The following is a 15805-nucleotide window of genomic DNA, read 5'->3' as shown; positions in this document are numbered from 1 at the left end:
CGTCGCTTACGTTTAATACCCAGTTTGCAAGAAACGAAACCGAAAGTTAAAACTTTACTGCTGCCAGTTTTCTTTCTCACGAAGTAGCTAAACGTCGACGGGGAGTGAGTAAGGGAATCGAAGGAATCGAAACCGTTTTTATTTATGTACCATCAAAAATTTAAGGTCGCACTAAATAGCAAGCTTATCCTTACATGGTTGGTGTCGCTGAACCTCTACAGGCCGAATAATAATTATAATAATAAGAAGATGAATGTCTATTTATATTTCACTTTTCACACATTTTGCAAGTGTTTCATAAAGTATTACCAAAGAGTGATGGAATAAGATACAAAATTTGGAATGTAGTCAGATAAAACTACGTTTATATTAAATATAATATTTTACAATATTATTTAATATATACTTATATATTAAAAACAAACCATTTAAGAAACAGTAAAATGAAGACAAAAAAAAAAAAAAAAAACAGTTAATACAAAAAGGCAGCAGATGGCAGCAGTGTTGCGCAGTGGTACTCAACAAGGCTGGTAACAAAAAACTTGCTGGCATCCCCGCTAGGGCACTGTTGTTATACCCTTGGGCAAGGTACTTAACCCACAGTTGGAATTAAATATCCAGCGCAATAAATGGATACAACTTATGAAAGTCGCTCTGGATAAAAGCGTCTGCTAAATAGTAATAATGTAATGTAAATACAAACACATTGTGAAAGGAAATAAAACCAAAAGTAATGCACAAGTAATATTTAAAAACTGTATTTTCAGCTAGTGATCAATTAACAGATCTGTTACGTGTTGATGTGCTAAAATGTTCTGTGCTTTGAAAACCAATAAAAGGGTCTTGAAAACAATTCTGAAACTCACAGGCAGCTGATGGCTCTACCATTGGGGTAACCTGTGTGGGGAAAAAACCACTAGGGTGAACTGGAGGGTTGGGGGCACTCAGACGAGGAAAAATGTTAAAAAAAGAATTTCCCCAATAATTTACGACTAGCTCATGTAAGTTATATAGGTGTTAGATATCAGTATATAGGTAGTGTGCAGGCTGACAGTCTGTACATGTCTTTCTTTACCCTTATTTGGGTAACGGCTACGTCAAAGCAGTGAACTGATGAGAGGTGAGTTCAGCAATGATTGAATGGGCCATCAGTTGTCTTTTAGAGTTTGCTAGGTGGGTAAATGAATTCAGCACGGCACACTCGGATACTAGGTAATGTACATTGTTCTTAGTGGGGGGGCAGTGTTGAGTCGTGATGTACAGGGGTGCTGCAAAGTTTTAATCTGGGCCAGGGCACAAAGATAAAGTGGATTCTCTGTTAAATTCTGATGAACATCCTGGCTGCAACGTTCTGTGCCAATGGCAGCCTTGAATTTTTTTGACTAGACAGACAGCTAGAAAGCTGTGCATAATAATGGTTTAGTTTGGTTTTATTAAAAGTATGAACGAACCTCTCTGCATCAGCATGTGTGAGAAGTACCCTATTTCTTTCCTGAATGAAAAAAGGCCTTGTTAGTGAGACTTCTTTACATGGACCTGATAGTTGAAATCAGCATCTAAAACAGATTTTCACAGATTTTTTCACATCACATTTACTGCCTAAATCATTTGTCTTTCTGTTTAGAGCCAATAACTAGAATATCTGGTTCATCATGATTCGGCTAGGGAAGGTGTTCTGAAATCCACACTTAAATATCTGTAGACAGTTCTTCAGGGAGTTGACTGTGCTTTCATCACCAGGTAACATGGATCAGTATAGTGTCGTATCTTCAACATAACTGGAGGTTCACATTCTATTTCCTCATAGTTATGTGAAGTGGAGGCATGTATAGTAATTTTAGGGCCAAGGAGGCATCTCCTTGGCCCTAAACCTTTTGAGATGTAGAATGCAAAATCTCCCAAGGCAACAGAGAACTGTATTTTGCTGAAATGAAGCTTTACAGTCTCTTAATACTGTGTTAGATAGACTAAGATGACCTGTTCCACTCATTAGTGTTTGTTGTGTTTGAATGATGTAAGGAAAATGAGATCACAGTCATGCTGAAGTAAACTCCCTTTCCCCAGTGAGAGCAAAGTTATCTTTCACTCAGGTTCACTTCAAAGTGAACTGTGATCGGTTCTTTATAAGATAACTACCATGTGAAAATATTTGCCTAACCGTGTTACTTTCCTGAGCAGTTCCAAAATTTAATTCAACATACAAACACATAATCACTGCATTCCTTAACAGCTTTTTTATTGTTTAACTTTTAATACTTCCTGAGGAGATTACACAATATAAAGTATTTTCTCTCAACATGACTTTGAATAAATGAAATAAATTCCTATGTTTAATATGGATTGCTTCCTTATTATTTAAAACAGGAGAATCTAATGTCATGCATAGTCTGTGCATTGGATTTAGGTCAGACTACGTTCATAATCAATGACTTGATTTCATGCTTTCATGTACTCCACGTGATCTTGAAAGATTTGATTTTTGCATTACTCCCTTACCATTATAAGAAGGCATTTTCACATATTAAATTGAGCTTACTGAGTAGAGTGCTTTATACAAAGGTAGGGTTACAGTCAGATGAACATTCCTTTGGAAAATCCACATGGGTCTCCGTGTGGGCGGGCAGTGAGTGCGCACGAGAGAGGAAGCAGCCAGGCTCACTATAACAGCGAGACCTGCATGCTTCACTCACATTTCACAGCAACACCATGGCCCTGCAGAGCGTCTGGGACTTTATCCGAGCACAAGAGGCATACATGCGGTCGCCTTTTTTCCCTGTGCTGTTTTCCCTCACCGTCTACCTGAGCTTCTGTCTGCCTTTCGTGGTGCTGGACCTCCTTTCTTCCAGAGTGGAACTGGTGAGGAAATACAGAATACAGCAGAAGAGTCATGTTACCTGGAGCATGCTGTGGAACTGCCTGGCGCAGTCCCTCTACAACCACGTTGTGTATATTTTCCCTCTGACGGTGCTGCACTGGTACTGGAGGCCTGTCAGCTACCCTGCTCAGGCTCCGGGGCTCTTCCAACTGGTATGGGACATTGCCGCCTGCCTCCTGCTCTTCGACTTCCAGTATTTTATCTGGCACCTGCTGCACCACAAGGTGCCCTGGCTGTACCAGACCTTCCACAAGGTCCACCACAAGTACACGTCCACGTTCGCCCTGACCACCGAGTACTCAGGAGCCTGGGAGACGCTGTCCCTGGGCTTCTTCGCCGCGGTAAACCCCATGCTACTGGGCTGCCATCCCATGACGGAGATGCTCTTCTTCATTGTGAACATCTGGCTGTCCGTGGAGGACCACTCGGGCTACGACTTCCCCTGGTCTACCCACAGGCTGGTACCCTTTGGACTGTTTGGAGGTGCGCCGCATCATGACCTACACCACCTGAAGTTCAAGACCAACTACGCCCCCTACTTCACCCATTGGGACAGGCTGTTTGGCACACTGCACTCCGAGTGAGCAGCAGCGCCGAGGCAAATCGGGACTGTGATATGAAGGTTATAGCAATGAACTGCATGTTATAGCAAGTCACTGCTGGCAGTAACTGTACTGTTCTCTTCCTTCACCCAATGGGCCAGCTCTTTGGCACCTTGCACTTTGGCTGAACAGCCACACCGAGGCATATCGGAAATCCAATATGAATTTTAGTATTATAAACAGCATTAAGGTCTGTTGTCTCCAGCTATCAGTAACTCTGTCCTGTTTTCTGTATTTGTTTTAATTATCACTGTGAGAGATACTTTAATTGTTGCAGAACTGTTACAGAGGTATATTATGTGCAAACACTTGGATTCATTTTCTTTTATATTAAAAGGTAAAAACGCACAACACAGCTCTGACACTGTTTAAGCTGTTATTTATAACTTCACTTAATGTGTTTATTAAATTATTTAAGTTATTTGAATAAAATATTTTGCTCATAAATGGAATGTCTGAGCTAATTTTTCCAAGATTTATTGTTGATGTGCCATAATTCATGTACAAGAATATTACTGGGAATAACTGTTTTCTTAGATATCAAAACATGGGATCAGACATAGTACTTGCAACAACTATTTGTGAAATGTTTAAAATTGGAATATGAAATTCAGTAATTACCATATTAGTATTTTGCATACATATTTATTCAGAGACAATCACTGAATGTCTTTATACTTTTTTACTTATCATATCATATATCATAAATACCAATTTGTTATCCTTTTCTGTTGAAAGAAAAAAAATGCACTGTGATCAGATAAGCAATTACAGTGCTGGCCAAAAGTATTGGCACCCCTGCAATTCTGTCAGATAATGCTCAATTTCTCCCAGAAAATGATTGCAATTACAAATGTTTTGGTAGTAATATCTTCATTTATTTTGCTTGCAATAAAAAAACACAAAAGAGAAAGAAAAAAAAGTCAAATCAAGTATCAATTTACACAAAACTCCAAAAATGGGCCGGACAAAAGTATTGGCACCCTTTGAAAAATCATGTGATGCTTCTCTAATTTGTGTAATTAACAGCACCTGTTACTTACCTGTGACACATAACAGGTGGTGGCAATCACTAAATCACACTTGCAGCCAGTTAAAATGGATTAAAGTTGACTCAACCTCTGTCCTGTGTCCTTGTGTGTACCACATTGAGTATGGAGAAAAGAAAGAAGACCAAAGAACTGTCTGAGGACTTGAGAAGCAAAATTGTGAGGAAGCATGGGCAATCTCAAGGCTACAAGTCCATCTCCAAAGACCTGAATGTTCCTGTGTCTACCGTGCGCAGTGTCATCAATAGGTTTAAAGCCCATGGCACTGTGGCTAACCTCCCTAGATGTGGACGGAAAAGAAAAATTGACGAGAGATTTCAACGAAAGATTGTGCGGATGGTGGATAAAGAACCTCGACTAACATCCAGACAAGTTCAAGCTGTCCTGCAGTCCGAGGGTACAACAGTGTCAACCCGTACTATCCGTCGGTGTCTGAATGAAAAGGGACTCTATGGTAGGATACCCAGGAAGACTCCACTTCTGACCCAGAGACATAAAAAAGCCAGGCTGGAGTTTGCTAAAACTTACCTGAGAAAGCCAAAAACATTTTGGAAGAATGTTCTCTGGTCAGATGAGACAAAAGTAGAGCTTTTTGGGAAAAGGCATCAACATAGAGTTTACAGGAAAAAAAACGAGGCCTTCAAAGAAAAGAACACGGTCCCCACAGTCAAACATGGCGGAGGTTCCCTGATGTTTTGGGGTTGCTTTGCTGCCTCTGGCACTGGACTGCTTGACCGTGTGCATGGCATTATGAAGTTTGAAGACTACCAACAAATTTTGCAGCGTAATGTAGGGCCCAGTGTGAGAAAGCTGGGTCTCCCTCAGAGGTCATGGGTCTTCCAGCAGGACAATGACCCAAAGCACACTTCAAAAAGCACTAGAAAATGGTTTGAGGGAAAGCACTGGAGACTTCTAAAGTGGCCAGCAATGAGTCCAGACCTGAATCCCATAGAACACTTGTGGAGAGATCTGAAAATGGCAGTTTGGAGAAGGCACCCTTCAAATCTCAGGGAGCTGGAGCAGTTTGCCAAAGAAGAATGGTCTAAAATTCCAGCAGAGCATTGTAAGAAACTCACTGATGGATACCGGAAGCGGTTGTTCGCAGTTATTTTGTCCAAAGGTTGTGCTACCAAGTATTAGGCTGAGGGTGCCAATACTTTTGTCCGGTCCATTTTTGGAGTTTTGTGTAAAATGATAATTGATTTAATTTTTTTTTCATTGTCTTTTGTGTTTTTTCATTGCAAGCAAAATAAATGAAGATATTACTACCAAAACATTTGTAATTGCAATCATTTTCTGGGAGAAATTGAGCATTATCTGACAGAATTGCAGGGGTGCCAATACTTTTGGCCAGCACTGTATTTTTCAATTAAATGTTTCTCTAGAATTAAAGTATTGACAGAGTGCCCTTTTATGATTGAACATTAGCCTATCTAATCATGAAAATGAATCACAATTAGTCACAATTCACATTAGTCATATTGTTGAACTCTCTGTTAAAAGCAGCTGATCTTTTTTTTCTGTTTGTCAGAATGTGACATCCATAGCCTTAGAGGAAGATGGTGATTCTGCTGGACATCATACGATCAGTTCTACTGGCTAAAATGTAATCTCTAATGTGTGATGAAGTCAATTCCTGAGAATTTGTTCTCTTATTTTTGCAATATTTATTGACACTATCATATACAACAACGTCTGGCACATATTCGTACAAATGCAATGAGGATGACGGAAGTGTCACGTATCTGCAGTGATGGGGCAGGCAGTCTGCAAGTTAAATCAAACATATGCCACTGGCATTTCTGCTCATGTCCTGAATATTCTTGTGCCTTCCTCCATAAAGCAAAACGGAAAGTTTGTCTTTGTGTAACCACCCATTTATCAGACTGTGTAACTTCTCTTTCTGTACTGCAAAAACAACGTAAACATTCACACATCATACAACATGACATGTATTACATGTACTACATGAACATGGATATATTCTTTTTTTTTTTTTTTTACACAAACACATAATTTGAAGAAGTCTGCTGTTTGATCAGGTATTGCAGGTATTGTATTTGGGGTTAGGCTTCAGGATTCTGCCATATCTGGAACGGGGGGGGGGGGGGGGCTCTCTGGAGTGGCAAGGTGAGTGTTCAGTGTGTGGGGGGGCTGTCCCTCCGGGGATGCTGCGACGCTGGGTATACTCTGGATGTTTTCATTTACAGGTTGTGGATTTGCCGATGATGACAGATCATTTTCTGTAGGCAGTGGCAGTGGTTCTGCCACAGGCAGCAGGTGTTGCCGGTTCCTGCGGTACTCTCTGCCTCGACCAGGTAAGACTTTTGACAATGCCTATTCTGTCATGTCCTTTCTCTCTTTGCAGACGGACTACCTGGGAGTTGAACAGTGGAGTGAGTGACCGGCTGCCACGATTGTAGAATCTTTTCTGTCCTTTTCTCTTCTTTGACAGACGGGTGTGGATTGTCCCGGAGTTCATTGGCTTCGGCTTGAGTAGATGTTTGCTTGCAGGCATGTTGGTGCGCGTTACCCTGGACATCAATCGTTGTGCAGGTGAGCCCAGTGTGGTGTCTCGTGGCACATTCCTGATGTTCAGCAGATTCAGGAACATGTCGGTTCCATCTCTTTTACATGTTTCAAGCAGGCGCTTTGCACTTCACACTGCTCTCTCTGCCAACCCATTTGCTTGATGGTACTCTAGGCTGCTGGTGACGTGAGTGAAGTCCCTATCTTTGGCGAAGTCCCGAAAAGTCTGACTCATGAACTGTGTGCCACAATCAGACAACAACTTGTGGGGAATTCCATGAACAGAGAAATGCCATTTCAGCTTGTTAATTACACACTGTGATGTGATTTTCTTGAGTGGATCAAGCTCAAACCATCTTGATTAGGAGTCTACTAACACAAGGTAGTGACGACCGTTCCATTCAAACAGATCTGTTGCCACTGTTGGCCATGGTAGTTCTGGGACCTCATGTAGCTGTAACGGCTCCTTTTGTTGATGTGGTTTCAAGGCGTTACAGGTGCTACATGATTGTACAAAGCTGTCAATGTCTTCTGTCATTGTTGTCCAAAATACCACATTGCATGCTCGTCGTTTGGTTGCCTCTGCACCTGGATGTCCTTTGTGTAGCATAAGGCATTCTTTGTGCAGCGTTTGTGGAATTACTGTTCATTATGATTCCATCTTCTATGGAGAGCTCATCTCGAAATCTGGCCATCCGTGTCTGATGATGTTGCACAAGATCTGCAAAGAAGCATCTTCTAAAGTGTGGTCACGGAGTTCATCTCACAGACTGGATGAGATGTGCTGTACAGTCATCACTTCAAAGTCCTCCTGCTCTGTGAGGTGTTGTGCTGTACTCTCCCTTGGTGCACGTGACAACGTGTCTGCCAGGTGCAGCTCCTTTCCTTTCTTGTAGACCAGCGTCAGATTGAACTTGTGAAGCTTCAGCATCATGTGTTGTAGGCATGCCGGTGCTGTGTGAAGAGGCTTTTTCAGGATTGAGATCAGGGGTTGATGGTCCGTCTCGATGACCACTGGTTTTCCGTATATGTAACCATAGAATTTGAAGCAAGCAAACACTACAGCAAGCAGCTCTTTTTCAATTTGTGCATACCTCTTCTCTGTTTCAGTGATTTCAGGTACGGGAGGCGTAAGCCACAGGACTGCCGTCCTGGAAACACGCACAGCCAAGGCCATACTGTGAAGCATCACGCGTGAGAATGATGGGTTTGTGCACATCGTAGTACCTCAGCACAGGTGGTGACGTCACGCATTTCTTCAGTATGTCGAATGCATTTTGTTGGTGTTCTGTCCAGGTCCATGCTACGTCATTGTGCAGGAGCTGATGGAGAGGTGCTGCAATGTTGCTGTGGTTGGGAATGAACTTGGCAAGATAGTTTATCATGCCAAGGAAACGTTGCAGTGCAGCTTTATCCTCAGGTGGCAGGATGTCTGTTATTGCCTGAATCTTTGCTGGATCCGGTTTCAGCCCATGTTTGGTGAAAATGTGTCCAACGTAGCGTACTTCCTTCAGTTGGAATTTGCATTTCTGTGGATTCAGCCTCAGCTTGACTTTATGTGCCCTGTCTAGCACTTTCCGCAGGTTTTTGTCATGCTCCTTGAGGTCTCTTCCACCAACAATGATGTCATCAACAATTATGGCACATGGGAGGCCCGCGAATATCTGCTCCATGGATCTCTGAAATGCCTCTGATGCCGCACTGATACCATATGGCATTCTCGAGTAGCGATATCGCCCAAATGGAGTGGCGAAAGTGGTGCGGGATGAGGAATCTTGGTCCAATTTGATTTGCCAAAATGAGCTCTTGGCATCTAGCACTGAAAACACAGTTGGACCTGACATTTGCGTGGCCACCTCCTCAACAGTACGCATGGGGTGATGGGGGCGCATTATTGCTTGATTTAAATCTCTTGGGTCAATGCAAACACGGATTTTGTCAGTGTCTTTTCTGTTGTATGTGGCTACCATTGAGGAGACCCATTCTGTTGGCTCTGAGATGGGTGTTATGACCCCTTGTCTCACCATGTTCTCTAACTCCATTTTCACTTTGTCCATCATAGCTACCGGAATGCGACGAGGTAGGCGGATAACAGGAGTGATGTTTGGATCCAGTTTCATGTGGTATGTTACTGGAAGTGAGCCCAGCTCATCATTGAACAAGTCAGCATAGTCTTTGAACCACTTGTGGGGTGAATTTTGTCTTTCTTGACAGTCTACTTGAAAAACCTCATTTTTCAGAGTTATTAGGTTCATTTTCAAACAGTCAGGCAGCTCTAGTAGAGGTTGGACATTTCCTTTTACCACATGGAATTGTAAGGTGTAGAATCTGTGGTTGTCTGATTGACACTCCAGCAATACAGTTCCTTCAGTGTTCATCACTGTGCCTCCATATGCCACGAGCTTCACCCTCATGTTTTTGTTGATTTTTTCTCCATTTCTCACCCGCTTCAGTGCATCAGCTGAAATGACACTGCACTTTGCGCCAGTGTCAACTTTCAGTTCAAGTGCCTTGCCGTTGACTGTTACGCGGCAGTGCAATTCATCTTTGTTGTTCATGTCATTTGCACTCAGTGGATTTATTTCACTACAATCTAGTGACAGTCCATCTATGTCAAATGACTCCGACTCCTCACTGCTGCTGTCTGAGTTTGTGTGGGCTGTCTGATTTACAGCAGCTAGGTCTTTCTGTTGCTTGCTGGTACCAGACTTGGGCGCCTTCTTGTTATGGCGCGCCTCATCAGCGCTCAGAGATGAGCTGCGCGGCGCTGCTGTTAGTGTTCTGGTGCGCTGTTCAGTTAGCTCGTTGATTTGACAGATTTTGATAGCTTTTGCTAACATTAAGTCACATTCTCTTAACAGTATCTTTCTTACACTGTCAGAGCTAATGCCACAAACAAGCCTGTCTCTGATTAAATCATCTTGTAGCGCTCCAAAGTCACACGTTTTTGCCTTGTTCCTAAGTGCATTTAAATATGATTCGATGGTCTCACCAGGCTTTTGGTTTCTCGTGTTGAAAGAATGCCTCTCCATTATAATATTTGTTTGAGGACTGCAAATCTCTCTGAACTTCCGTTTCAGGCACTCCAGATCTTCCCGTGATTCTGCTGGACGGATTACATCGCCCTCGTCATTCATCAGAGCTGGAGCATAACTGAAAGTCCTTTCTCTCTCGATTGCCTCGCTTCCTGCTAGATTGAGGAGTATGTAGGCTTTTGTTCGATCTGGCTTGTCACTGTGGGCAGCAGCTATGAAAATGTCATATTCTTGTTCAAATACTTGCCAGTTCTCCACAATTTTGTCGTCAAATACTAGCGGATCCGGTCGATGAAATCCATCAGCCATGTTCTCCTCTCTTGTGTTCACAGGGCACAGCCAATTTCTCTCAAACGATGTTCACGGTCTAACTCAAGTAAATACTTACCTAACTATGTAGAATACGAAATAAACTCTTTACTTCTGACACCATGTAGAATAATTTGTTCAGAGGCCTTATTTATGAATTTGTATTTAACAGCTCAAGTGCTGGCTAACATTCAGTGTCCAGTACTCAGTACCCACAGGCCAGCGGGGGAGCCACACGTTCACGTGATGACGTAACTGACTAGAACACATTTCACGCATTATTCTACATGTATTTTGCTGAAATGAGGCTTAAAGTCTCTTAATACTGTATTAGGTAGACCAACCCATTTTCCAAGATGACCTGTTGCACTCATTAGTATCAAAATTTGGATTCAGACTTAAAAGAATAACATTAGATGCACACTAAAGTCAACACTGAATGGAAGGTCATTGAGCACCATAATCAAATGCGGTAAGGCATTGTGATTTGCATGAAAGCCTGTTTTTAAATTTCTTTAAAACTGACTGGAAGAAGGATGGGCTTTGTTGACCCCCTCCTTACGATTAGTCCAGTCTGGTGCTTGAGACAGGGGTGGTGAGCACATAGCTGATCTTCCAGGGACTTTCAGGGCAGAAATGCCAACCTGCACTACTGTATTTTAAGTCAGGGATGAACGCTGTTTCCCCCACAGCGATGTACATCTCTAAGGACTCGCCTTTCATTAACTTGCAGGAGTGCTCTACATCCAAGTTAAAATCACTGTTACCATGAGCAGAGTTCATCTGAGTAGTTGTTGATGAACCTGTGGGGGACAGATGACAGTGGGTCCTTGGCAGACAAGGCCAGATACATTGAGGAATTTGAAAGGCCACCAGCTCTTTTTGAGGCTTAGTGAGACTGGCTTCACTCTGCCAAGGATAAGGGTGCCTTGGTCCCCTTGTTGATCCGCCCTCGACACTCTGGGAGTCACGTGGGCACCTGAGTTACTCACATAGTGTCAAGAGGATGCAGCTGCCCTCTTCTCATTTGCCTTCTGGTGCATTGTAGTGTGAAAGATAGACACAGTAAGTGTGCATATGTATAGGAGGATTACACGTGGCTCGCCTCACACTCCTACAGTCAGTGGATGCCACTGTGGAAGTGGTGAGCCTAAATGCATAACTGGTGACAACTAATGTTGAGTGAAATGGGGGAAAATGCAAAAATGTGAATAACAAAAAAAAAAACATGGGACATTCTAGCAGAATAAGTTAGTAAATACCAGTAAATAACAAAAAGATAGCGTAACAAAAATAGGTAAATACAGTTAAAATTGTAAATTCAGGTGAAGTCTGTTCACAGTGTGATTTGTTCATTACTAAACCTCTGCTATTTTGTGCGATAACAATAAAAATGAAGTACTTCAAAACTGATCATTGCAGACCATTGCAGTGTGTTTTGGACATATGAGGCTTTTTTTCAACAAAATAAAATATATCAAATACACCTACTGCTACAAGTGCTGACACAGACAGAATCAGAGACAGGAATAAAAATCAACAGTAAACTCTAAGACCCACCTGTTTTGTCCACAAGGTGGAGAACTTTCCTAACAATCAGAAAAGCATTCAAGAGTTGCTTAGTCCATCTTCAGACAACCTCAAATGTGTCCTTCCAAAGTGAATTTATAACTAAAACATATGCTCCTGTATCAAAACTTGTTTCTGTATTCCTGTATTGTAGAAGTGTAATGTTCAGTCTGTGTTTTTTCCTGACAAAACATCATGTCTTAAAAAACTAAAATAAAGCATAAAATACTATGTAGACATCGGGATGTAAGGACACAACTGGGGGTGCACTGAGGTCCATCTGGGGGTGCAATGCACCCCTAATTACCGCCATAGCGGAGGCCCTGTATAACAGTGACCTTAGTGTTATCTGTACTTTCATTTTTATAATTGCAATGCTCAGTGTGAAGTGCTAATACAGCACTGAGTGGCAGTGTAATGTAGTGGTGAGGAGCAGGGCTTCTAGCCTGGTTCGCTTCCCCGCTGGGGTACTGTTACATGGGTAACATGTCAAAATTGCAGACTGTAAGTTGCTCTGGATAAGAGCATCTAATTGACAATGTAATGTAACATAGGACTACAACTAAATAGCTGCTCTCCCTGTGTTTCTGTATTTCAACTAATTGTTATATAGTACCCCTGTTTAACAATGCTATACATAAAACTTTTTTTGATTGAGGAAAAAGGCCTCAAATATCTGCTCATACTTCATCAGTAGCCACCTTGTCCATTTAGTCAGAGTGCAGTGTTTGAATGATGTAAGGAAAATGAGATCACTGTCATGCTGAAATAAACTCCCTTTCCCCAGTGAGAACAAAGTTATCTTTCACTCAGGTTCACTTCAAAGTGAACTGTGATCGGTTCTTTATAAGATAACTACCATGTGAAAATATTTGCCTAACCGTGTTACTTTCCTGAGCAGTTCCAAAATTTAATTCAACATACAAATACATAATCACTGCATTCCTTAACAGCTTTTTTATTGTTTAACTTTTAATACTTCCTGAGGAGATTACACAATATAAAGTATTTTCTCTCAACATGACTTTGAATAAATGAAATAAATTCCTAAGTTTAATATGGATTGCTTCCTTATTATTTAAAACAGGAGAATCTAATGTCATGCATAGTCTGTGCATTGGATTTAGGTCAGACTACGTTCATAATCAATGACTTGATTTCATGCTTTCATGTACTCCACGCGATCTTGATACATTTGATTTTTGCATTACTCCCTTACCATTATAAGAAGGCATTTTCACATATTAAATTGAGCTTACTGAGTAGAGTGCTTTATACAAAGGTAGGGTTACAGTCAGATGAACATTCCTTTGGAAAATCCACAGAGGAAGTCCTTACATGGGTCTCCGTGTGGGCGGGCAGTGAGTGCGCACGAGAGAGGAAGCAGCCAGGCTCACTATAACAGCGAGACCTGCATGCTTCACTCACATTTCACAGCAACACCATGGCCCTGCAGAGCGTCTGGGACTTTATCCGAGCACAAGAGGCATACATGCGGTCGCCTTTTTTCCCTGTGCTGTTTTCCCTCACCGTCTACCTGAGCTTCTGTCTGCCTTTCGTGGTGCTGGACCTCCTTTCTTCCAGAGTGGAACTGGTGAGGAAATACAGAATACAGCAGAAGAGTCATGTTACCTGGAGCATGCTGTGGAACTGCCTGGCGCAGTCCCTCTACAACCACGTTGTGTATATTTTCCCTCTGACGGTACTGCACTGGTACTGGAGGCCTGTCAGCTACCCTGCTCAGGCTCCGGGGCTCTTCCGCCTGGTATGGGACATTGCCGCCTGCCTCCTGCTCTTCGACTTCCAGTATTTTATCTGGCACCTGCTGCACCACAAGGTGCCTTGGCTGTACCAGACCTTCCACAAGGTCCACCACAAGTACACGTCCACGTTCGCCCTGACCACCGAGTACTCGGGAGCCTGGGAGACGCTGTCCCTGGGCTTCTTCGCCGCGGTAAACCCCATGCTACTGGGCTGCCACCCCATGACGGAGATGCTCTTCTTCATTGTGAACATCTGGCTGTCCGTGGAGGACCACTCGGGCTACGACTTCCCCTGGTCTACCCACAGGCTGGTGCCCTTTGGACTGTTTGGAGGTGCGCCGCATCATGACCTACACCACCTGAAGTTCAAGACCAACTACGCCCCCTACTTCACCCATTGGGACAGGCTGTTTGGCACACTGCACTCCGAGTGAGCAGCAGCGCCGAGGCAAATCGGGACTGTGATATGAAGGTTATAGCAATGAACTGCATGTTATAGCAAGTCACTGCTGGTAGTAACTGTACTGTTCTCTTCCTTCACCCAATGGGCCAGCTCTTTGGCACCTTGCACTTTGGCTGAACAGCCACACCAAGGCATATCGGAAATCCAATATGAATTTTAGTATTATAAACAGCATAAAGGTCTGTTGTCTCCAGCTATCAGTAACTCTGTCCTGTTTTCTGTATTTGTTTTAATTATCACTGTGAGAGATACTTTAATTGTTGCAGAACTGTTACAGAGGTATATTATGTGCAAACACTTGGATTCATTTTCTTTTATATTAAAAGGTAAAAACGCACAACACAGCTCTGACACTGTTTAAGCTGTTATTTATAACTTCACTTAATGTGTTTATTAAATTATTTAAGTTATTTGAATAAAATATTTTCCTCGTAAATGGAATGTCTGAGCTAATTTTTCCAAGATTCATTGTTGATGTGCCATAATTCATGTACAAGAATATTACTGGGAATAACTGTTTTCTTAGATATCAAAACATGAGATCAGACATAGTACTTGCAACAACTATTTGTAAAGTGTTTAAAATTGGAATATGAAATTCAGTAATTACCATATTAGTATTTTGCATACATATTTATTCAGAGACAATCACTGAATGTCTTTATACTTTTTTACTTATCATATCATATATCAGAAACACCAATTTGTCATCCTTTTCTGTTGAAAGAAAAAAAATGCACTGTGATCAGATAAGCAATTATTTTTCAATTAAATGTTTCTCTAGAATTAAAGTATTGACAGAGTGCCCTTTTATGATTGAACATTAGCCTATCTAATCATGAAAATGAATCGCAATTAGTCACAATTCACATTAGTCATATTGTTGAACTCTCTGTTAAAAGCAGCTGATCTTTTTTTTCTGTTTGTCAGAATGTGACATCCATAGCCTTAGAGGAAGATGGTGATTCTGCTGGACGATCAATTCTACTGGCTGAAATGTAATCACTAATGTGTGATGAAGTCAATTCCTGAGAATTTGTTCTCTTATTTTTGCAATATTTATTGACACTATCATATACAACAACGTCTGGCACATATTCGTACAAATGCAATGAGGATGACGGAAGTGTCACGTATCTGCAGTGATGGGGCAGGCAGTCTGCAAGTTAAATCAAACATACAGTGCTGGCCAAAAGTATTGGCACCCCTGCAATTCTGTCAGATAATGCTCAATTTCTCCCAGAAAATGATTGCAATTACAAATGTTTTGGTAGTAATATCTTCATTTATTTTGCTTGCAATAAAAAAAACACAAAAGAGAAAGAAAAAAAAGTCAAATCAAGTATCAATTTACACAAAACTCCAAAAATGGGCCGGACAAAAGTATTGGCACCCTTTGAAAAATCATGTGATGCTTCTCTAATTTGTGTAATTAACAGCACCTGTTACTTACCTGTGACACATAACAGGTGGTGGCAATCACTAAATCACACTTGCAGCCAGTTAAAATGGATTAAAGTTGACTCAACCTCTGTCCTGTGTCCTTGTGTGTACCACATTGAGTATGGAGAAAAGAAAGAAGACCAAAGAACTGTCTGAGGACTTGAGAAG

General features: G+C 41.8%; 2 protein-coding genes across 2 annotated transcripts; both read left to right on the top strand.

Moving 5' to 3' along the window:
- The first annotated feature begins 2705 nt into the window (after nucleotides 1–2705).
- LOC118792144 (cholesterol 25-hydroxylase-like protein) lies at nucleotides 2706–3526 on the top strand. Its single transcript, XM_036549871.1, has one exon. It carries the CDS (start codon nucleotides 2707–2709, stop codon nucleotides 3457–3459), a length of 753 nt encoding a protein of 250 aa, XP_036405764.1. The 5' UTR covers nucleotide 2706; the 3' UTR covers nucleotides 3460–3526.
- A 9885-nt stretch (nucleotides 3527–13411) lies between these two features.
- On the top strand, nucleotides 13412–14526 carry ch25h (cholesterol 25-hydroxylase). The gene has a single exon (XM_036543397.1). The coding sequence runs from the start codon at nucleotides 13413–13415 to the stop codon at nucleotides 14163–14165; it is 753 nt and encodes a 250-aa protein (XP_036399290.1). The 5' UTR covers nucleotide 13412; the 3' UTR covers nucleotides 14166–14526.
- Nucleotides 14527–15805: the final 1279 nt, after the last annotated feature.

Source organism: Megalops cyprinoides, chromosome 1 (assembly GCF_013368585.1).
Source record: "Megalops cyprinoides isolate fMegCyp1 chromosome 1, fMegCyp1.pri, whole genome shotgun sequence".
Lineage (NCBI taxonomy): Eukaryota > Metazoa > Chordata > Actinopteri > Elopiformes > Megalopidae > Megalops > Megalops cyprinoides.
Note: the sequence above shows the minus strand (reverse complement) of the source record. Positions and strands in the feature narration are given on the sequence as shown.